The sequence below is a fragment of the Bacillus rossius genome (genome assembly GCF_032445375.1).
Source record: "Bacillus rossius redtenbacheri isolate Brsri chromosome 9 unlocalized genomic scaffold, Brsri_v3 Brsri_v3_scf9_2, whole genome shotgun sequence".
In the NCBI taxonomy this organism is placed as follows: Eukaryota; Metazoa; Arthropoda; class Insecta; order Phasmatodea; family Bacillidae; genus Bacillus; species Bacillus rossius.
In genome coordinates, this window is record NW_026962013.1 from 36,166,507 (window position 1) to 36,191,380 (window position 24,874).

At 36.4% G+C, this 24,874-nt stretch overlaps 1 protein-coding gene across 2 annotated transcripts in view; it reads right to left on the bottom strand.

Annotated features, from left to right (window-relative positions):
- Positions 1-809: 809 nt before the first annotated feature.
- LOC134542985 (uncharacterized) overlaps positions 810-24,874 on the bottom strand; it is an 81,713-nt gene continuing 57,648 nt past the window's right edge. For both annotated transcript variants that reach the window (XM_063387631.1, XM_063387629.1), the window contains exons 17-25: positions 22,719-22,944; positions 18,632-18,928; positions 16,497-16,639; positions 15,630-15,819; positions 14,791-14,878; positions 12,266-12,394; positions 7,634-8,872; positions 5,818-5,922; positions 810-2,071 (exon numbers count right to left, since the gene is read on the bottom strand). In XM_063387631.1, coding sequence (XP_063243701.1) covers positions 1,925-2,071; positions 5,818-5,922; positions 7,634-8,872; positions 12,266-12,394; positions 14,791-14,878; positions 15,630-15,819; positions 16,497-16,639; positions 18,632-18,928; positions 22,719-22,944 — 2,564 coding nt within the window. In that variant the 3' untranslated portion in view covers positions 810-1,924. The remainder of the gene's footprint in view (positions 2,072-5,817; positions 5,923-7,633; positions 8,873-12,265; positions 12,395-14,790; positions 14,879-15,629; positions 15,820-16,496; positions 16,640-18,631; positions 18,929-22,718; positions 22,945-24,874) is intronic.

Sequence of the window (24,874 nt, forward strand, 5' to 3'; positions counted from 1 at the left end):
AATCACCGGCTGAGGTAGGATGAGTCTTTATCCACTACCATATCTGATCAAGTAAATAAAATAAATGCATTAAGTAAATTAAATAAATATATCCATAATTTATCTAAAACACACTCAATGTCCTCTGGACCTGACTCTGACAACAGATATTTAAAATTGATTAACTCTTTAACGGTCTTTGAACGATGACCACATGCATTTCAGAACAGCCATTAGGGCGGCTTGTACAACCCCTATAGCCATTTGAACAGCTTAATCTAGACATGTGAGAACTGTAATCGTGTAGTTGAATAAATACGTACCTACTGCCAGGCGAGTGTCGAGGACATGGTAGGCCTCGCTAAGTTCTCAATGTTGTGGAGACTCACTCATGACTAGCGAAAACTAAACCCAAAACATTTTTTCAAGTTTTTCCTGACATTCTGAATCTTCCTGATTATGCCGGTTTTCCCTGCCTAGCACCCCGGATGTATAATTGTATTTGAAACTGGCCAGTTATGCCTTCTAACATATTATTCACCAGTGCTTTGTTAGGCTTCACTTAGGAATTCATTAGGACATTCACAGTTAACTATAAATACATTCAACCAGCTATATCAAGCATTGGGTAGCCAATAATAAATCCAGAACATACAGAATTGCAACTTTAAATTTTAAATTAGTTTTAAATTATGATATGATTATATGTAAGTATGTAACATATTTTGGAAAGAAAATCTTGTACAAATAATGTAGTATCCAAATTAATAAAATTTCTTCACTTTATAGTGAGAGTTAATGACCACATTCTAATTGAAAAGAACTTTACGTATCATAGTAAAAAACTCGGAAAAAATCTGTTTATTGTATAAAGCTGTAACACATTACTTTGTATGAAAATTACAACACACGGCCTCTCCATGCATGCATTTAGTCAACAAATCATATACTTTGTCAGCAGTCAAGAACATACGTAGACATATATAACACTTCAAAATAGCCAGTACATGCAACATTCATTTTATAATACATATGTATATACAACGATGATTGTGTGCTGTGCACATTTATCAAACCTTGCAACAATAATAACAGAATTTTAAAGTTTCTCTTAAATATATATACATAAAAAATGATCAGAAATACATTACAACATGATGGACATAAACAAAAATAAGAATACTGTAGGTGGGAGGTAGTACAACATAGTTACCCATTTCATACCTTGTAAAACAATGTCTACTTCATATTTTGTGTGTAAATACAGCAAAAATTATAATTTGTAATATTTCAGATATTTATGTATGGCCTCGACAAATACAAGACAATAAACTAATTATTTGAGAACATAAGACCTGTTTTAAAATAAATGCTTGGTGCTTTACTACCATGTTTTAACATGTTCATTCAACCAAAGTTATTACTGCCATAGCAACATGTTTCTCAGTTGTGACAGCAAGGGCATGCTTTTATTTAATGCTCAATATTGAGTAAATGGTACTATGTTGGAGGAGAAAAACATTGTATAAATTAAATTTGTTTACATTGAAAATAAAATTTAAATAACATTTCTAAAAATTTGATAGGTAAACAAAAGTTCACGCCCACTATTATATCTGGCTGTAACATGATTTAAAAGCAGTTACTAGCTTAAAAGCACAGCCGAAAGCTATGCCACGGTCAGTCTTCTTGCATGATGACCAACTGTAAAAAAAAAAAGTCTCTTGGGCAATGCGCCATTGCTAGAGGAACAGAAATTTTGCAGATTATTTTCGTCCCTAATTAGACTGCAAACGGCAATAACTTTGAATTGTTTCGACACTGCCCTTTGTGACTGTGGGCCAGTTATCTCCCAGCCGGCAGCCGAGGAGGTCAATAGAAAAGCAACGGTATAGCCTGACGCCAAGTGTACAAGTGTGAAGCACGCAGACGGATGGCAGCGCTGCTACGAGGGCGGGTGGACGGCGGCCGCGGCAAGAAACTGGGCCACCTCAGGCGTGTGCATGCTGGCGAGACGGGGCACCTGCACCAGGCCACTGTGGTAGCCCGCCGCCACGTGCAGGAAGCTGCCGCAGTTGGGGTTCCAGCTCACCTGCCGCACATCATCCATCAACAATACAACAATTAGGGTTGGACTAAACTGACATGGGAGAGGGGAAAAAAAAAAAGGCACATCTTGCCCCTCCTTGGTTGGGTCCACAAAATGAAAGGTTATGGAACCAATCCAGCAACTAACGGAGAAGGTTCCTACACTTACACAACGCAAAACGACGGGAAAAGGTGTTTCAAGTATATTTACAGAAGTCTCTCAACTAGCCAAGTTAAAGTAGACCACAACAACAGCAGATATGCCAAAACTCAGATAACAAAGATAGAATAAGAAAATTGTATTGGTTTTCAATTGGCCCAGTGGTATCATTTTTCGATATAATGATTTTCCAGCCCTTTTTCAGTGTAGATTTTTTTTCATGTTCTACATGATTTGCCCAACCAATAAATTACATATTTGAGGTAAATTTTATGTATGCTTTCGACTGCAATTAGATCATTATCTAGGTCCTCAAGCAAATGTTAAAACAATCTTTGCTGATAATGGCACTATAGGTTGGCTTGAATTATATGGAACTTCGGTTAATCGAAGCTCTGATAATCAAGACTATTTTATAAGGTTTTCTCATTATAGTCATTATTAAACAGGTAAATAATATAGATACATACGTATTTGTAAATTACTTAGTAAAATGCTCCTGTTTTTGATGTAAATGTTTTATTATTAAAAGATTTGTTTTACAGTAGAATCCCGCTGATGCGACCCCTCACGGTTTCCGGAAAAACGGACTTATAAACGGAATGGTCGCAATAGAGAATTCGGGGTGTCACAGCATCATCGGATACATACAAGTGAATGCCGCTCGGGCAGTGTCTAGCTGAGCTTATTTCAACCTTCTGCGTGAGAAACTGTCAGCATCCTCCTCCCCTCCCACACCGCGTGCGGCAATATTCCAACGTGTTTTTTTTTCCCTTATTTTTTACGCTGTGAAGGGACGTGGAAAAGATAATTGCTTGAGCTGTCAAAATAAACATAGCTGACGGCAAGGGTGGAAGCGCATCCCGGTCTGTCGCTGTGATTGTTCGGACTTTGTGACTTATGTCCTTGTTGTGTGAAGTGTTACTTGTGCCCCTTTTGCATGTTGTATAAACAGTTCGGCAAGATGGCGGGCCGCATACAGTCGGGTCGTTTGTTTTGTATTTGGCTATCGTTTCGTTGTCATATTTGTATTCACTAAATCAGAAATTTAATATATTTATGGTCCTCCGGAAGAAATTCGTTGAAATAAAGAACAGTGATTATCTACTCTAAAAACATGTCACAGCATTTCAGGATAGCATTGATCTTATATCTTTCGTTTATAGCCGAATGTTTTCTACCTGATCCACACAAGTTTCTTCGCCACGTTTTGAACGAAAATAACCACCAGCCCGCTAGCATAGCCGAACTCGCGTGACGTGAATTCACTTAGCGCGAGTATTTATTGGAACCCATTGTTCGGGATATGCGAGTCCGAGGTGTATAGCATAATTCCACGCATTTTTTTTTGTTTATCTGTGTATGTGCGAAGTCAGCGATGTTATAGAAAAATAGCAGAGAACCAAACATCTGGCGACGTCGTTAACACAGTGAACACAGCTTTGTGTGGCCAGTGACACCTGAGATGCAGCTGGCAAGATCACACTAACCAGTCGCAAGACAAAGGCACGGGACTGTGACTGTGACGGCAAAAGACGCGCGCTTAGATGCTATCAGGTAGGTGGACAGTCTAGAGGGGTGGTATCTATTTTTATCCATCTTTTGTATGCCTGCCTGCTTACAGTACAGCACTCGCCAAGATAAACGTGAACACATAGCGCCCAACAAAGTGCAACAGACTTGTTTTTCAGCCGATTTTACTCAAATTTTCGACTTTCTCTGCTCAAATTTTTCACGGTTTCTCAAAAAACTGTCGTTTAAACGGAATGGACGTATCAGAGGGGGGTCGCATCGGCGGGATTCTACTGTATTTGCTTATTCATAATGAAAATTGTTTAATGTTGCAATTTTAAGTTTTGACATCTCACATTATTAGTATTTACCAACTTAACGTTTTTCTTAAAGTGTAAAACTCTTACATATGTTTTTTAACACCTTTTGAAAATTCATAAATTTATATTTGTATTTTGCAATTTAAAGATTTCTTGTTTGAAGTTGACAAGATAAAATGTATGTTACATTTCAATGCTTTACTGTCTGCTAAATAACTTATATCAACCAACAATATGGAAACACCCATTGCAATGCTGGTTGATTAGGCAACATTGTATGATACATTTCTTTATTAATTTTCTTAATGTGTTGTGAGTAGTACATTACTATTAAGGATAAAACATAAGAACACTTGGAAAGTGTTACTTACATAGTTTGATTGTAAATAATAATCTGTTACAAATGAAAGACCTAGGTATATCTCCAATGTAAATATTCTCTCTCTGTGCTAGACTAGAGTGCTCGACATAAACTATCTGACTCCCTCCGTCCTGCCTCACGCATCCTTGTGATGACTGTCTTTATTCTGGTGTCAGGTTATTGTAGCCTCGTCCACAACAAGATCACCAGAAACAGATGAAAAGTGAAACTGAGAGATCAAGTGGTGACGGAATACATAGATGAGGGGGAAACAGGAGCAATGCAAGAAAACTCATCAGCACACAAATACCTCTGACGTATTCCCCACAAGCAAATGACCCAGGTTTGACCCTGTCACAAATCAAACTGGATCCACTTTTGCAACACTGCATGTGCGCTCAACTTGACACTTTTAAACATTTTTGAAAGAAAACATTTGTACTCTTCTGTATGTAAATTAATGTAAACACAGCCAATTAAGGTTCAGGCAAGCTACGAAAAGTAGTCCCTGTCTTCAACAGTAAAACTATGTCTGTACTTCACCTTTGTCAACCCATACATGCCTTCGTCAATATTAGCTGAGGTGGTTGGAAAAATACACAAGCAGGGCTCTCATACAGTCAAGAGATTGGAGTGTATGAAGGGGGATGAGGGGGGGGGGGAAGAGAAAAGGAAAGTAACTCTACATATCACTCTTTATAATGAGCCTGATTTCAAATTAGGATATTTTTGTATTATTACGAATTAAACAAGAGTTTTAAGAAGTTTTATTTGGGCCAGACAAACGTTTTAAGTCATGTTAAAATATTGTGTAGCTGTGGAAAAAGTCCCGCATTCTGAAGAAATTTACCAAAATTCCTTCTTGGCGGCCACACACATTAAAGTTCATGGAAACACAATATCAATGAAAGAGCAGTTTTTTTCTTCCCTCCTGTAAAGTTGCCCAATCATGACCTAGGCTCGTTTGATTCTGAGGTCAAGGATTTTTACAATCACTTTCTGTGCAGATAGTTTTTGATTCAGCAAAGTATAGTTTTAACTACAGGTAAAAAAATGCTCGCAAGAATTTTTAACACACAATCATTCCAACAAAAATGTGAATAAGTAGGTTACTATCTGTACTTCTTACTAATGGAAATAAAAAGATTTGATACATTAGGTAACATGCTGGCTGCATTAAAATATGTATTTGGGCCTTCATAACATACTTTTTAGTGAGCTGTGAAGGAGTGCTTTTAAAATTTTTAATACACTTGTAATTTAACGTACATTTGTGGTAATGATGACACATGGTTGGGGGGAGTGATAGAGAGGGGCAGAAATATGTAATAAGACACTTTTTGTTCAGAAAAAAAAAGCTCTAAGTATATGATGTGATCGACTTGTTAAATACATACCCTATTGATAGAGGTGATTGGATACATGTCGACTGGCACCATCCTCATCTGGCCAGACTGCCGCGTCCACCTAGACACCTCCTCCGGAACATCACTCCAATTATCCTGCAAGTGAACCATTGCAAGCAGCATGTGTTACTTTATGTGAAGTCCCTGTGTAATGTCTGGGAGGTTGAAATAGGATGGTTTATAACATAAATCAATAGCAAAATATAATACTAAAGAAGGCTTAACATGAAGTAGAATGTTTGAATGTTTTTGTTTTTTTTTTGCATTTTTTATACTGAGGATAAGTTGGATTCGAATCTGAAACCATACCATAATTTAATTATTGTACAGAATGTAACGTCAAAAAAACACATTGTGCAACAACAGCGTAAGTCAATACAAAAAACAAAATTAATACTTAAGAGAACAAATAAAAAATTTAAACCCGAATAATTAAAAAAAAAAAAAAAACAACATTGTACAACAACTGCGTAAATCAAATTCATAACAAAAACTTAAGAGAAGAAAGGAAATTTTTTTTCTTGGTCATGCTCATGCACATAACTTTAACAGTCGATATGTGTCAGTTCTCGAATGGGCACCTGCCATCAAGGTTAAAATTAAATAAAAAATAAACAGGACTAGGGTGCAACATTCGGCTTGGTATAAAAGCTTAAGGAGAACCTTGTTTGTACCGCACCAGTGTCACAACTGGATATGACGTGGCACTAGAGTTTATCAGTCTCAGTGGCAAGTGCCCAATCGAGAAAAAGACACACATTGACTGTTAAGGTTATGTGCAAGAGCATGATCAAGAATAAAATTTTTCATTTCTTCTCTTAAGTTTTTGTTATGAATTTGACTAATGCAGTTGTTGTGCAATGTTTTTTTTTTTTTTTTTTTTTTTTTAAATTATTCTGGTGTATATTTTTCATTTCTCCTCTTAAGTATTATTATTTTTTTAATGGCATTGACTTCCGCTGTTGTTGCACAATGTGTTCTGTTTCATAATACATTTTGTACGTACCATAATTACAGTATGGTTTCGTATTTGGATTCGAATATAACTTATCCTCAGTATTTTTTTTTTAAGGTACATGCAAAAAGGCCCAGCAAAGACAAGGTTGCTGGGTATTTCTGAGCAGTAAAAACTATTCAACTTTTCTCACAAAAATGTAAGTTTTTTATTATTTTAAAATTAAAGTTTCATAATGTACTCAAAATTAACTACTGATTAAATTTATGCATTTTGATGCCAACTTACTATATATAAAAAATAGCACCACACATATAACATAAAAATTAATTTACAGATTATTTAATAGGTATACAGGTTAATGGCCTACTAAAGATACAAAAATAAGTTCAAGCTGCGAAAGAATGGGATATTAATGTTTATTAATTTTTACTTTAATTTTAGAGGTCTTGTTTATCTTGAATTCGATGCAGGTAGACTTAAAATTTCAGTTTACTTAAATGCAAAATTTATTATTTATAATAAATTTAAGAACTAGTCAGAAGAAAGTAAAAAAAAAATGGTTTTCCTTTCACTGGAAATCAAACCCAAACGCCACTTCTAGTCACCGAGTGACTAAGGTGTATCGGCAAATAAAAAGTTTCAATAAAGACAAAATGATATATGATTTGTATTTAAGTTTGAAGATTACTTTGGGCTGGTGAATCACCTGTTTTGCAATTTTAATTACTTACAGCTTCGTTAACACTGTGTCAGTGTGTGTGGTTATGTTATTAAACAGATCTGAGACAGCCCTAGCAGCATTATGACACACACATTGGCAGTACAAAGACGTATACCTAGTTCACTTACCCGAGGCAAGTTGCAAATGATGACCTTGTAGGTGCTGGCAGCCTTGGCGTAGGTGTTGGGGCGCTTCATGAACTTTTCACTGGAGTCAGACTCTGGCAGGACAAAGTTGTTGGTGGGCTTCCGGAAGAACAGCTTCTTGGCTTTGGTCTTCTTGTTCACCTTGAGCCCGATCTCGTGCGCCCGGGTGATGTCGGTCATGTAGATGACCTCTATGTTGTCGGTGACGGGGGTGGAGCAGCCCGAGTGGGATTTCTTCGCGTCGTGGGGGTCTTCACCCTTCACGCTGGACAGGAAGGAGCTGCTGCTACACTCGCCCACAGAGTCCAGGAGGGGCGTGCCTACACACGGCATCTCTTCTGCTCTCTCTCGCCGCCACCGAGCATCCTCCGCCAGACCGTCCTCCGTGAGGACGCTGCCGGCCGGACTGTCCGTGCTCGCACCTTCCTCCCCGCACGAGGCCACTGTACTCGCAGCTACGCTCGTGGCAGGTTCACACAACCGCTTCCTCCTCACGACTCTCTCCACCGCGATCTTCGGACGATGCTTCTTGCGGCCTGGCTTAGCTTTGGTCTCGCCCTCAACTGCCACCTCTTCACCTTGTACGTCTCCTTCAGGTGGGTTCAGTTTGCCTGTAGGTTCTTCACACGCACTTGGTAATAACTGTCCTTCTTTTGGTACGTCATTGGCCAATTCTGAGTCATTTGTATCAGTAAGAGTTAGTGTTTCGTTGAGCAGATGTTCTTCATTTCGCACCCCTCTTGATGTTCTGCCACCCAACACAGTTTTGTCATTGCTTTGCACGTCAAATGCTTGTGATTTGCATCCCTCATCTTTATCTGAAGTTACTTCCTGTAACACGTTCTCCATAGACTGCATTTCTTCTTCAACATTCCTAGCCAAGGGTCCACTTGTCTCTCTCAACTGATCCTTTCCTGGCGAAGGTTGGGGCCTCTCAGTCTCTTTACTTATTACACTTTTAGATCCTTCGCAGTTTTCAACTCTTTCCTGAGATAAGCTTTCAGATGATTTTTCTTCCACTTTAATGCTGTCTTCTTCACTGCAAGAACTGTCACCATCAAAATCATCCTTGACAGTTTCTTTAACAATTTTTTCTTTAGATGCAAAACCCTCCTCAGAGATCTCTGCCTTATCTTTTTCAAGGTCCAAAGTCTGGGGAATGCTGTTAGCAATTTTATCTTGCAGCTCACTTTCATCTATTACTTCAACGTAACTGAGCATCTGAAAAAAAAAAATCCCACAGTAATCAACAAACAAACAAATTTATTACTTTTCTAGGAAAGTCATGAAGTTAAATTACAATTTAAAATGGAAATATAATATATTTATTAAAAAAAATGTGTGTGTTAGACCTACAGCATAAATATTTTACAAAAAATTATTACTGATACGGTTAGCCACTCAATTTGAACAAATGTAATGCTAAACTTTTTCAAGTACAATATGTGTAAGTCACAACATTTCTCACACTATATTCACAAAATGTTATTTTTGAGTGTAAACTGTCACACAATAACATTTTACTGCTATTATATATACTTTAATAAATATCTGTTGAGGAAATTTGAGATGAAAATATGCAAGAGCACTATCAAGATAAATTTACACGAAACGTTTCTCAATTAATAGTATCTAATGACAAAGAAACTAAACAAGCAACATGGCGTGTTTGATCGAGCCATAAAGACATGACTACCATAAGCCCTCTGACCGCGGCAAACATGACACGAGCAAAGGTGTTTAAGGCATTTCCTAGAGCTATACCCAGAAGGCTACATTATTCACATCTAAAGCCAGTATGCCACAATGGAAGGTTTCATACTGGCTCCGCTAGAAGCTTCCATGGCAGCAGGTACGGATATTTCTAAGGACTAACATAATTATGCCACGATACTTCGTTCACAGCCTCTACAATAAACAAGTGATCTACATTTATTGTGGAAAGATATACTTTTTTTTATACAAAAACATATTTACGAATAAAGTACGGAGTCACATATTTCGGATGCAGGATGAAGTAGAGGGTGCAAATGGAGTTTGCCACTGGATTCTTTCTGCTTTTCTTCCCTCTGGCTGCTGTGGGAGGTACCCCCTCTCCACCTCTTTCACCCTCCCACAGACCACCATATCACCAAATTCTCTGCTTCCTGAACTGGCACTGCTTTCAAACTAGTCATAAAACATACTTGTTTTTCTAACTGCCGCTTGGTGTTTCAAAACAGACCATGTAAATCATCCTACTGATGAAAGTGACAACTAAAAGTGTTTAGTAATTATGTAATAAATTTAATAATTGTAATAATTTCAAGTGTTTCGTACTTAAATTGTGATTTATAATCTAAAAAGTCTTTTTCATAAACTCATAATAAAAATGTTCGGGGTTGCATGATAATTAGTCGCATTATTGTCAGGTAAATACAGAAGGCGATTCCTACAGGTCTGTTAAAAGTTAAGCATTCACGATACTCTAGGTTTATGCTGCTGCTATTTAATTACTGATGAGACTATACCTTAAAAAATAGCAAATACTATAATGATAATTTCAGTACTTAAATGAACAAATATGAGTTTAAATTGTTAAAAAACCAAAGCAACATAATAGATCACGGATCACTTTGAACACGAATAACCTTTAAGAGTAATGAAATTCACATACTAGTTTTACAGTTGGTAAATTATAAAGTCCATGTGCTTTTACCAAATAGTACGTTTTTTGTTGTAATAACTGGAGAAAATTTAAAATTTTATACTGTCATTTATTAATAATTAAGTAGTGATAGGTCAATTGCTAATTTTTCCCAGTTCTCGGTTTGGTACCGGTTCTTAAAAATCGGTTCTCGGTCCTCGGTTCCGACTTAAAAAATAAAATATACATTATTCACACATTATTTATGAGGTGTTTCAAGTAATAAACTATTTATTGTTTTGGCTACAAAAAAGCACTAAAAAGCCTCTATCCAGACTAACATCTTTAACAATTTACTGTTTACAACACTGAAAATAATAATTTGTTTGTATTGTTCTGTCCTCGATGTTTTTATTGTATGCTTACAAAGAAATGCATTGGGATAATGTTTCAGTCTTTAAAGAAGCTATCAAAGCAAATTAAAAGGTTTAGTATAGTTTTCAAGCTACAGATAACACACCAACTTATTAAAAATGTAATATGTATTAGTGAAAAATAATTCGAAATAATATAGAGAACACTTAATGAAACTTAAATTTACTATATTAATCTAGCAATTACCTCAACAAATCTACATACACCCTCCTTTAAAACATAGGAATAAAAAGAAAATATTACAATAATGGAAATAAATCAATTGATGGTGAACTTTCAAAGAATTAAAATAATAAATAGTCTAGCAAACTTATTGTCTACATCGAATTCAGTTTGTTTGCACAGTCAACAGTAAATTACTGCCACACTTCTGATGCCATTTCTTACACAATTTGCACTGCATTTCGTTTGACCAGTGAATAGTAACATACATCTATACATCTATACATCTATACAACACTTTGCTATATATAAAACCTTACACTCCACAGCACTGCACAAAAAGCATAAAATTTTAGAATGCCGAAAATTATTACGGAAATATTAAAAAAAAAAAACATTAATTCAATTAAACAAACATACTATGAAATTTGCCCTTTTAATTGTTCTTTATACACCAGTCACCCATACTTACGTGTCAACGACTCAATTAGCTGCCTATTTTAAAAACCATTGAAATAAAAGTGGCATCTTTATGTTCTCATCTCTCTGCAGAGGCACGTTATACAGTTGCACACATCGATGAACTACATCTATGGCATCTTCGACTGTTATGTTTTGATTGAAAAATGTACCTTGTTTACAGATGTGACAAGAATATTAAATATTTTCACGTGTAATTTATTTTATAGTTAGAGATGAATATTATTCCACAGAAGTCCAAAAAAATAATTCATATGTGAATTGAACGTGAGTTGAGCCATTTCATACTGCAATTAAGTTGTAGTGAAGGACTATTTTCGTAAAGGGTTTTGCTATACTGCCGGTACAGACACCAACATTTTAGCTGCAGTTCTCGGTGCCGGTTAAAATGCTGAGAACTGTAGGAACCGAGAACCGGTACCGACCCATCCCTAAATTAAAGACAATGAAGACAGTAATTTCTTACGTTCTTCAGTTCCAATATTTGCTTTTGATGCAACCTATGTATTCACAGCAGGGCCCACTTAGATTTAGCGATAGTTTTCAATTCCCTCTGGCCTTAGATATGGCCTATGCGTTGGTGTCAAGAACCACAAAGTTGAATTTGTTACAGGAATATATTTCCTGTTAACAAATAACTTGGCTTGTTTGGAGAATCGTGATACTTTAATTGATTTTCATTATAAGAAAAACTTTTGTCTGACTTTTCTTAAAAAAAAAAAAATGCACCAAAGGTAGTTTTAAACTCTTGCCACCTTTGCGGTACCTCAGTCCCATGCAGCTGAGAACAAGTTTTTTGATCTCCATTTCCCTTCTTGATCCTAACTTCACTATCACCTCCATACTTACACGGAGGTTCACCCTGTAACAATATTATGTAATGTGGTAAATGGAAGAAGCAGAGTACTCACTTTCCTCTTGTTCCTGGTACCCTTCTCTGTGTCGACAGCCACGAGCAACTGGTGGGGGAAGTTGACGCACAGCTCTCCGGCCTGCGTGCCGTGGGCCAAGGCATTCAGCCACTCGCAACCTGATGCATTCTGCACAACGACCAGGTCTGTGTGTTACACTACCCACTGATACATTCCCTCTCACCACTTCAAAATTGAATTAAATTGCAGAATTGCTACTTAAGCATACATGCAATGGTTTAACTTGTACAAGTTTGTATTCATAATACAATGAAGCATCATTACTCATTAGTAAAGACTCTGTTAATTATTAAAACAAGTAATGTAGGAGTTAAAATGCTAAAAAGTTTGCTTGGTTAGAAATATGGTTATTATGTAATACAAAGTTGATTTTGTCCCTATGACATGTTTTAAAAAGTAGTAAATGTGTTAATACAGAGTAGTACAGAATAAAAACCTATTTTGAACCATAGGCGTATTTTAACATCCCTAAAAAAATTACATTTGGTTCTGTATAAAATTAGGTGCAAGTTTTCTTGGTGCACTCTCTTCTTTTTAGTTGTGTTATATATGTAGTAAAATGTGGAAGGTACACAGTGGACAATATTTATTTTGGTAACCAAGATTTTATTGGATACTTATACATATATATATAGTAACTATTTCTTTACCTTATTATATATTTTAAAAGGTATTATTTATCTAGTCCTCATAGATTTTGGTACCAAGTTGGTGGAACGATGGAAATCAAGGACTCACGAGTGTGGAGTATGAATGACAGTTGTTCAGCACAGGGCTGTGACCGATAGTCAGTGCTTGTCCAGGATGGACGATGCGACCACGCTATCTACTATTACACTAACGAGCAGCTGTGTATATTGAGTGAGCAGTTTCACCACCCGCAAAAAACCAGTGCGATTTCTAGGAGTCAGCCAGCACAATCACTGGCGAGCACCAAGAGTGGAACCTAGGGCAGATGGTGTCAGTGGCAGCCCTTAAGCCCAACCCACATGACACACATTTTCTGCTAAACCTACTGTTATACCCATGAGTGCAAAGTGGGCATAAATGTTTGTATAGCAGAAGAGAAGAAAGAATTCTTAACTCTATATACACAATACCTAGAATGTTTACAGAAAACCAAACAATGCAGTTGCCGACCAAAGCGAGCATATCGGGGTAGACCAAATATGTTGCTGTCAATTTAACCAAATACAGTAAAAAAAAATTCGCAATTGTTCATTTTAACAATTATTTGACCTGGCGAATTACATTTGGCTATTTTATTATAAAATATAAAATTTAAGGATACAATTGAAATAAGATTTGCTTTAAACTCACAGAGATGCATTTTTTTCAATCATTTTGTGATTTTTCACAATGTGTTCAGAGTTGAAATCAGCACGCCTAACCTTTCAGCGAGTGAAACAAGAGTACCTTTGAGCTTGTCCATGCACTTTAAAGAGTTGAGTTTTTCATAAATCGAAAATTTTTTCCGTTTTTTACACTCTGCCATTTTGATAAAATACGTACAGATAAAAACAGTCAATTACTCATAGAAAAAATTTTTTTTTTCCCTTATTCACAATATTATTTGTTGCAGACCACATTATTCTTAACAGAAGTTGATAAAGATTTAATACCAGAAATGTATACAGTATGTAATCCTAAATGTATAAGTTACTAATGAAAAGTAGGAATTCCTATAATCTGTAGCGCCAGCATCGCGTGCTAACAATTTCTCGAAGTCTGCCTTTATTAGGCCAGTGTTGGGAGCCTGTCAGTACCGTTTTTAATGAAAAAGCACTTAAAAAATATTCACGAGCTACAATGCTAGTGTTCCCAACAAGACTTTTGATTTGGTATTTTACACGATAGTGATATCTTCATAGGTAAGATGTCCATGACAAACACGGGAATAACAAATTTATGTAGGTATACCATAAAAAATCCCTATAAATTGCGGGAAGCAGATTATAGGCACGTTGTAATAAATTAGAATTTATTGCATTGCATTAAATGAGGTTAAAATGAGCATGAAATAAACTGGTGCAAATAATGGGAAAATGTAAAATGTGGTACCTAATGTAAATTTGGGGTTCTACTGTAGTTTATTATCTGTATTTGAAAATTTGCACAGGCCTACAGAAAATGTATTAAGTAATTTTTTGTTCACAGTACTGGAAATGATTATTTCAGTGGCTTTTTTAAATTCCAAAAGTGTACAAATTAGCTTGCACTGCAAACATTGAACATACTAAATGCAGTACTTACCCCTGCAATTTTCACTGTGGTAAATAATATATAATATATATAAAATTCACAATTTTTACAAACACAATATTCTAAAGCAAGAAAAATTTATTGTATAGCTTATCCAATAAACGAAGGAAACAGAACAAAGCGGAATACAAATCTCATGCAGAATACAGGATGTGTAATGGGTAAGTAAAGACATTAATGCTTTTAGCACAAAGACAATGGTTTCTGCCAATGGGGCAAGACACACTCGCCAGAAAACTTACCCAACATGCAGAGTTATGCACCGTTAATGGACGTGGGGTGTACCCAAAATTTCTCACAGGATACAATGTACCATTGGAATGTTTCATGCTGTGAACAAAAATAAGTATGACAGAAGGTATGATGTACTAAACAAAATTTATCAGGTTATGATTAAAGTTATTCTGCCTTTTCTAATTCTGACAAACACACCCAGGAGTGTATGCACACCTCTCCATCTGAACACACCAATTCCATGGTTGCTACAGACAGCATTAAACACACTAAATATAATTAACTAGACATAAATGAGCCTCAAATTATAACATAAGTAGAGCTGAACTGAGCTGTGAAAAAGTAACACCCAGCCAAACCTAGCTCCAGATTTCTACTAAATTTTTAGTTGAGCCGAACTTAAGCCACCAAAATTGTCAAACGTAAATGTTACACAAAACTTATTTCTGTTACTCTTGCGTGATTGCTGTCAAAAATAGTGATCGCTGTTACAGCTCGAAAATAACAAACCAAGCAACTTGACTTGGCTATCAAGCCAAAGTTCAACAGCACTGTGAAATTTGTGATCTCAATATTAAAGCTAGCAGCAGAAGCTTGGGTAATGTTTTCAAACTTCAACCATTTCTATAATTTACTTGTCTTTCCTTCTTATCCACGTAGCCTTCAATTTGCCATGGAAAACTTATTTAAAAAAAAAAAAAAAAATATGGTGATGAGTTAATAAAAATTTAATTGCTTAAAACTCTAATTTGATGTTTTTTTTTTACTATCCTGTCATAGATCATGAATATAGTAATGAGACTTGAGAGAGAGCTGGGTCCCTGGTAACAGCGATGGTGTGCACTACCTGAAGACGTCGTCGTAGGAGGCAAAGACAGCCACCCAGTGTGACATCCACAGGCCGTCTGTGATGTAGCCCCGGCGGCAATGCAAGAGCGGGAGAATGGTGCTCTCCAGATCCCACACCTTCACAGTGCTGTCCACGGGGGAGGATGTCATCAGGTACCTCCCTTCCACAAATGGGCACAGGGACACCCCTGGAGAACATACACACCACCAGTTTTTTTGTATAGAGGATACTTGAGATAACAGACATAATGTTAGGACATTCATTGAAAAATCCAAGGGGCAGGGATGAAAAAACAAATAATGTAGATGCTTCACTACAATACATACCGCAGTTTTCAAGGTATAAGACAACATGGCATACAACAATAAGGTCAGCTTTCTAATAATGAAAATGGGAAATAAATTAATAAATTTGTACTATTATGTAAGATGTGATACAACTGGAGGTTGTCGACTAGCAGTGTTATAAAAATAAGAGGGAGAACTGCTGTTAACTACCTTACTTTTAAATTCTGCAGCATATAAAAAGAAACTATATAATAAAGTAGGGCATGACAATTACAGAGCACAAACCCGTAAGGGTTGTAGACTGTGCATAACAACAAAATACGTACTAGATCAATATAATGAATTAATTCCCAAAATACATCTTTCTTTCCCGTCCTATTTCGTGCAACAGAAGCATGAGTAACCCCAGCTGGGTTGTGCACACTCCATGCAACACACACTCGTTCTATGAGATAAGACGTGTAGCATTTTTAACTTTAAGATCTTCAAACATCCGTAGAATTATCGTCTTATATGCAGGAAAATAAAGTATTTCTAGCAAGAAAACTGAAACCAAACAAAATCCTAAATCAATCACCTGTAACTGGTCCAAAGTGTGGTTGGAAGGTCTTGTAAGGTTTCAAAACCACTGTTTTGTCCCCTGAACTTTTGAGCAATGGTGACGTAGTACTGATATCCCATAAGGCCACCATCCCATTGGTGAAGCCTCCTGCTATGATTCTGTCACACCAACAAACACAATGTCAGGTATCATAACCAATTGCAATGAAATTTTGAACAGAAGATTAACATACAGGCTGTATACTGTTATAAAATTCCACCTCTTTATGTGGAAACAGGGTAGGAATGGTTTTGTATATAAAATAATTTATTTCACTGAATATTCTAAAGTGGAATGTAACAGACTTCACGTTAATTACATTCTTAGAGAGTTATGTTATAAGTAGGCCTGTGCAAATATGAGTTTTTTGGTTCGAATCTAATATGAATACAAATAAATTATTCTTGAATGCGAATATTGAATTTGAATACTGTAGTTAGAATGAGAATTAAAATCTGACTAAAAAATTGTTTTTCACTTAATGTAGGAAAAGAAAAAGTAAATGCTTCTGGGAAATTAGACAAATTATCATGCTAAAAAGAAAGTTTGGTTAAGTTAAGACAGCTACAATAATTATATATGTAAAATGTTTGTTAAATTATGAATTTATGAAACCAAAATTGTGTTTTTAATCATGCAGCTAACTTAATTTAACTTATCCTCACCTAACCAACCAAACTTTCATTCCAGTTTCCAGTCACTTTAATTTCCAGAACCTACTACTCTACATACTGACGCAGAAAATTTTTTGGGAACCACAAAATACAGTGAAATCTAAGGCAATCCATTTCACGAAAAACATTGATCTTTTTTTTAAATGCTGTTTTATCAAATTACTGATTAAATGGCTTATATTATTTACACATTTTCATCTATGATGACAGATAGATAAACTGTATTCTAGTTCAGCAATATTATAAATACAATTTATGCTAATTTCATTGGGAATCTGAAACCATTATATATATATTTTTTTTGAGTCAAAATGTCTCCTTTGTCATAGATACATGCAGCAAGTAAGCTGCTGCTGTGGTGTATGGTGTCAAATAAATTGTGACTATCGATTTATATGCCGTTGAAATAATGGCATTTACTTCTTTTAATGGCCATCACAATGGAGGTTCGTGTTTAGTGGTGTTGTAGTCCATGGTTTTTGAAGTTTAATTATCTTTTCCCACTTCAGGTGCTTGCGATGAAATGAATACAAACTTTTTTTATTATTAAGTGTTTTTAATTGTTGGTACAATTTTTCCATTACTGTTTAGCAGTACATAAGTGTAAATACTTGATACATGTTCAAAACACCAGTTATGGTTCCTGTTTTTGATTTATACTGTACAATGAGTTAACCTCAACAGTGAACGTTGGTATATGACAAATATGTCCAATATTTGTAAGCAAAAAAAATTCATTATTTCAAAGTGTTAGTGTTCGAGGTCGAATTGAATACGAATAGTTTATTATTTGCATTCGAAAATTAAAATATTCACACAGGTCTAGTCACAAGTCTTTTTCATATTTCGAAATTCAAAAGTAAATGGCTTTAAAATTGGATAAGTTTGGTTTTATAATATACATATCATCTCAAAAGTTATTCAAGCAAAACTGGAGAATTTAGACATGAATCAAATACAAATAATTTAATAATACTTTTTACCAATGACAAACTTCACCGCTAAGGGCAGAAGGAAATTTAATATTACCAAATGAAATAATCTGTGAGGTGAGAAACTAATCATGAATTGCATGTATAAAGAGTTATATGTTATATTGTATGTCTTATTCCATTTTGCATAAAGCTAAAAAAAAAAAAGGTATGTTTTGTATTATACAAAAAAAAATATTATATCTTCTAAGCTTATTAACCAGGAGGTTAAGATGATGGGTTTGAATACTGTCAATGGTATACTATATTCAAATGCCAACTCCTTAAAACTACTTTTTTAATTCTACATCTAAAGGTGTGAAAAAGAGGTAAAATTTCATCTTTAAAATGAAGATCATATCTCTGAAACAAACAGCACTTCAGGTGTAAATAATAAACACACAATAATTACCAACTTCCATTTGCCCCATGTTGGTGATAATGGGTGGGTTTGACTAGCGTGTACCTGTGGCCGCCGCAGCGCTGCCAGGACAGGCGCGTGCACTGGAAGGCGTCACTGGGGCCGTCCACCAGCACCAGGGTGAGGGCGGGCGGAGTGCGGCACACCGCCCCGCCCGGCAGCTGCGAGGGGGCCGGCACACAGAACACACGGCCCGTGCCGTCGGAGCACGCTGCCGCCAGCAGCCCCAACTGGCCCCGGGGGGCGGCCGGGTCGTAGCAGCCCGAGGGGCACCACTCCAGGTGCCACACCGTGCCGTACTCGTGCGCTATGCCGAGCGCAAACCTGGGTGCCTGCGCCAGGCTGCAAGCATTCAAGTGCTTAATGCCTCGCTACAGAATATATTTTTCCACTAGTTTACACTTTAGATACTATTTTTTATAATTACGAAATCATAAAGGTTTTCAAGCAATTTTCTCAATAAATTATTATTTTTTCAGTTAAATTAGTTTAAAGTGTCATTTATTAAAAAATATATATTTTATAAAATGCCACATAAATACTACATATTATTTGACAGTTTTTAAAATTGTACAAATACATCTTTTCACTTTTAGAAAGAAACAAACAAGCCTTGAAGACTTTGTACCTGACACATGTGCAAGTATGTATAACTAAATATTTTTAATTTATATTTCTCACGTAAGGCTTAACCGAACTTCAGTTAATACACAAACACAACTCGTTCACCATCTTTACCACAGATTTTCTAATCTTTCAAAATTGAAAACAAAAATGGCTTCACTCTCTTGTATTTTTTTTAAAAAAGAGTATGAATTAAACCACAGCAGTACTACAGGTAATTGGCATTTTTCCAATGTTACAATGGAACCATGTGGTGATTTTCTGGTAGTTATTTTATACACTAGTTTTCATGACCAGCATGATTGGTGATATTGCCACATCTCTGTGATGCAGCCAAGTTACATGTACTTAAAAACATATGCCCCACATAATTAATCCAGTTGAATTAGGTATTATTCTATGAATTAACCCTACGAGATAATGTTTGCTGGCATATTGCACTATTAATTTTTAAGTAAAATAAGAATTATTTTTTTTAAATTTTATATTTTTAATCTAGAATGGCACAAAAATATTTTTTTGTACGAAAATAAACTAGAGTGTTATATGAAGGTATTTGTATATATGAATATTTAGTTTGCTGCCATTTAGAATCTAAATATTCAGTTTTAAATAAATTGCACTGACAATGCTAATTTTACAATAATTGATAGTAATTTACAAAATTATAGATGCTAATTTTGGAAGAAAAAAAATTGTTAATTTTTTCAGCCCCTAATAATAGGCGGAGGGAACTGTAGTAACCTGAAGGGAAAAAAACGCACCAGTTCACATCAATGAGAAAAATTTTCCCACTAGTAAAAAAATATGGGTTTTATCAAGCTTGTGAAGAGGCAAGTGATCTGACACTCAACCAATGTGACACCGTCACACGTCTACGTCACAACTCTCCTCGTGGAATAAATCTGCAGCTTTGTTTATTCACATTTGACTGGATCATTAAAAAGGGAAACTCACAACAATAGAGATCAGGTAAGTTGGGGGAAGTAATCAGCCATGGCCAATACTCAGGGACCATCCCAGCACCTACCCAAAGAGACTTCTTGAAACAAAAAAAAAACTGAAATAAGGATTGTTTGACTAGGATTCTAGTCCATTCCAGCTTCTTACCACATGGTTCCATAAGACCTGCCACATAATAACCCAGATGAATAATAATAAATGAATGAATGAATTTGAGCTTAACATCTCGTCAACATCAGTGTCATTAACGGCTACATGAGGATTGGCGAAATGAAATGGAGGAATAATAGAATTAATGGGTAGCGGAATTGGAGAGACACAGATGAAAATCACTGGATTACTGAAATATTTCTTCAGCTTTCTCCAATTGCAAAGAACCCAGTTTTCAACTTGTAGGGAATGAAACCCGTATTGTCTTGGTGAATTAATGGAAGGTTAAACATCAAGAAAACATCGTAAACTTTAATATCACTTAAACTTTTATATTCTAAGATCATTTGCATCATTTATACTATGTATTTTTTAATTACTTAACATAAAATAAGCACAAATTTTCTGTACCACAAGAAAACAATATCAAATATTTGTTAACTGTTGGTTGTACTTCATAACAAAATTGGGCCTTGTGTCCCTGCAATCCATATATGTTTAATTCACGATTAGATATAATCCAACTTAACAAATTGTGTTAATACTACTTTAGTACATATTAAGTCTCATGTACAGGTGAGATGTCATCAATAACACAAGAGGTGGGACAGTGATGCATTCAAATTCGAATGATGATTATAAGGTTGCAGCGGACAGCTAGCGCTGTTCGTGCTGGACGGCCCTGCCCTCCTTTTCCCCCCCTTTGTTCTGCCCCTCCTTGCTCCTCCTTTCTTTCCCCTTCTTGCCTCCCCTCCAGAGTAGTGCTGTAGCTGTCCGGCGGGGTTGACGGCACTTCTCTGTCTGGTTTGGTCCTGAGTGTTTGCTCGGAGGCAGGACAAAGGTAGGGTTGGCAACTGATAACAACTGATTGCGATGGAGTGTAGGAGGTGTGTCAGTGAGACACGTCTGTATCGTAGCGTTTCTTGCTGGCCTTTGTGATGAAATTCCCTCTCGGCCTTTCCCCACAAAATTAATTTTGGCACTCTACGATTTTAATGGTTAATGATTTTAATCTTGTTTTCGCCAACCATGCCAGTGTCTGCTTTTCCAGTGCCTTGTTCCTTCCGTTTTTGATCGCCCATTTTGACCTATAATTATTTTTCTTTGTAGCTGGGTTTCTTGCCAGGTTAGTGATTCACGACCGAACGAGAAGCGAGGTGTTGTATTTATCGTGCTTCTTGGATAGGTTTAATGTGTATAGAGTTGTGTATAGTGTTTAATGTGTAATAGAGAGAATTAAATTAACTTGTACTAATTAACTTGGCTAATGTAGAGATGCTCCATTTATTTTTGTGTGCTTATTTATGCCCTTGCACGGGCGAACTTTAATCTTGCTTGTTTCATGATGGTTTCAGATCAGTATTTTTATAGCTTTTGTCATGTGCTTTGTCTTCGCAAGTTCTATATTTGCGTGAATGTACTCGCTCATGTTTAAGGAGTGTAATCAAGTTTAACCTGCCATTGTTTTGACTCGTCTCGCTCCACCCATTTAAAAAAGTTGTATGAACTTTCGGCGGTGTTCGGGGCAGCTGCACCTTACCCTTAGACTAATGGATCTCGGCCATGTGGCGAGTGATAACCGAGGTCGATGTAAATAGGTGTGAATTAAATGACATTAAAAAAGCTCTCAGGGGTATGTGTTTGGAAATGCCCTGTTTGACTCATGGTATCTTGTGCCATTAAATTTAATCGGGCAATTTTGCCTTATCGAATAACCGGCATGATACTTGTGATTTATCTGTTTTCATGTGCATTATGGGCTATGAATTATAGTAATCTGGTTAAGGCTTTAATTTGCATGAATATATTAAGTATTGGCATTTTAGTGAAATGCTGTTTTCGGGTTTGTGCCTTACTTGGGTTTGAGGCTGTGCCCTCTCTCCCCATGATTGTTACTTCTGGATTCTTGTTCTTAATAAAACATTATTGAGAGCGCGTTGTTTTTGCTTGCTTGTCACCACACTAGCCCTGCAGATCTCCTATCTGAAGGAGAAATACTTTCCTTGTATCACCTTTGGAACGCTAGAGTTTTGGTCAGGATCTTTGTACACAAGCGCCGAGGTGCCACGATGCGGTTGGGAGGAACCCCCCTCCCCGCAAGCCAGCAAGGTGTATAGATTTTTTACTGAATTTAGATTTAATGAACAGCGAGGACATTACAGACATAAAAACCATAATTGGTGAAAGCATTTATAATATTATTATTATTATAGTAATTGTAACATGCCAACCAACAGCCCACAGCATTTACCTGTTGCGATCTTGAGGAACTTTGTGAAATCAAAACTAGGATGGCCAGACTATTCAGCGTGGCCGTATTTTTACATTTTTGCTATTCAAATAACTGAGCACAAAAGAAATAAATGCACTATAAAGGGGACACATGGGCACTAACCTGCGGTTGTACAAGTGGCCCATGTCCCAGATCTGCAGCAGGCCCTTGCCCGAGTAGCTCTCGGTGTACTTGTGGAAGGCATCCGGGTCGCGGTGGCAGCTGACGGCTAGGAACTGGTGCACGTCGCCAGACGAGCGGCCGGCGTACCGCTCCAGCAGCAGCTGGGTGGGCAGGGGACACCACGCCAGGGCCCACACGGGGCCTCCGGCAAACAGCGTCGGCACACCTGCACAGTGCGTGCTCTCCTCCTCACCTGGCCCCGGTGACAGCTGCCATTACAATCAGCACTAGAATCTGGAAGGCTTCTTCACGTGTGTGCCGAGCGCCAAATACGGTGCTTGCACCAGGCTGAAAACACTAATGTATTCACTAAGTAGTGCTTAATGCCTCATTGACATCAAGGTCATTGAAGATGACGAGGGGCGATGAGATGTTAATGGAACATCAATGAAATTAATAGGTGGGGGAACTTGAAAACTTGCGCTTCAACCTTTTTTTGACGTTACGTCTAATAAATCGACGAACGCCGGCTGCACGCACAAAAAAATTGTGTCCAGTAACGCACATATTCCCGTTACACTCATTGTACGCTTACACCGCATCTATCTCTCTTCCACTCGATTGGAACAACCATCGATTTGACTTTTTCGAGGCACATTAAACTTGAAACACTCCCATTCGTTTCCTACTTTTCCTATCATAGTCCTATCCTTAACAGAATAACACAGATTGGAAGAAGTTAAATAGCAAACATGTACAAAAGTTATAGTTAAAATCATCTCTTCATTAAAGTAATAAACATATTTAAATTAATGAGTGCAAATAAAAGTAAATGTATCAATTAAATTGTAGATTTCATTTCAATCCTTCTTTGTATCCATACAAAATAGTGATAATTAAATAAAAATGATTCAATTTTATTCATTAAATGAATGCAATCATTTCATCAATGTTCTGTTATGACGTCATGTTAAACTGTCGTCCATAAACAGACTTTACAGACAACCAATTTTTTGACGTGACAACGTCTAATAAATTGATGAACGCCGGCTGCACGCACGAAAAAGTGTCCCGTAACGCACATTGTTCCACTACGGATGTGTCCCGTTACACTCATTGTACGCATGCGCCGTATCTCTCTTCCACTCGATTGGAACAACAATTGATTTGACTTTTCAATCATGTTTTCGTCGTTTGAATTATTAATATTATATAATTTAATGATCGTCCACCGATTTTCAGCACAATCGGTACGGTTATTTAAAAGTAATGTTGAATTTTCAAATACATTTTTAACGAACAGTGGTGATTTACAGTTACACATAATTCAAATTACACCCGGGATCATTTGCACAATGTTTTAAAAAATATTGTAACACATTATAAATAAGTTTGGTGTATTTGGCATGCGTATTTGTTAGTGATGTGCGAGTCTCGGCATCATCGAGAACGAGTCGAGACAGAAATTTTCTCGATCTCGTCTCGAGATAATTTTTTTGGCTCGGAATTTTTGAGAATTTTGTAAACAAGAAATAGGTTAGGTAATATAATATATTGAGGCAGCATTTTGCGTTGCGTGTTGAAATAATTAACATATCGTCAACGTAACGTAGATCGAATAATATAAAATATACTTGTTACAATAGTATACACGATAAATTATTAAAAAGTTAAAAACGAACAACTTCCGTTCACAAGTCACTACATGAAACGGTAAACGTAAACAATGAATTGTGCTGTGGTTATCACATTAAATTACAGAAGAAAATGATTATTTTCCGTTAATAAAACCAACATTAAAGTTAAAAATAAATCATTTTCGGTATCAATATCAAGTATCAACGTAAAACGGTACGGTAAAAAATAAAAATATAAACATGACTGCAGAATTCTTCCGCGATTGCATTTCGTTTTATGGCCTTAGGTTATACACACGGCCAGCAGTATATAACAAGCAACATGATGTTTAAATTGCGGTCCGTATCGATAGTGACATATCGATAGTGGCGAATGTTCAGACTTTCATGATCAAGTACCGTCCATGGCTCAAGGAAACTGTATAGACTATGGAGTCAATAACGTATGTTTACATACGACAGTAGGCAAATAAACTGTTGAGTGTAAAGGTAAAGTTGTAATTGCAATTGCAATTGTGG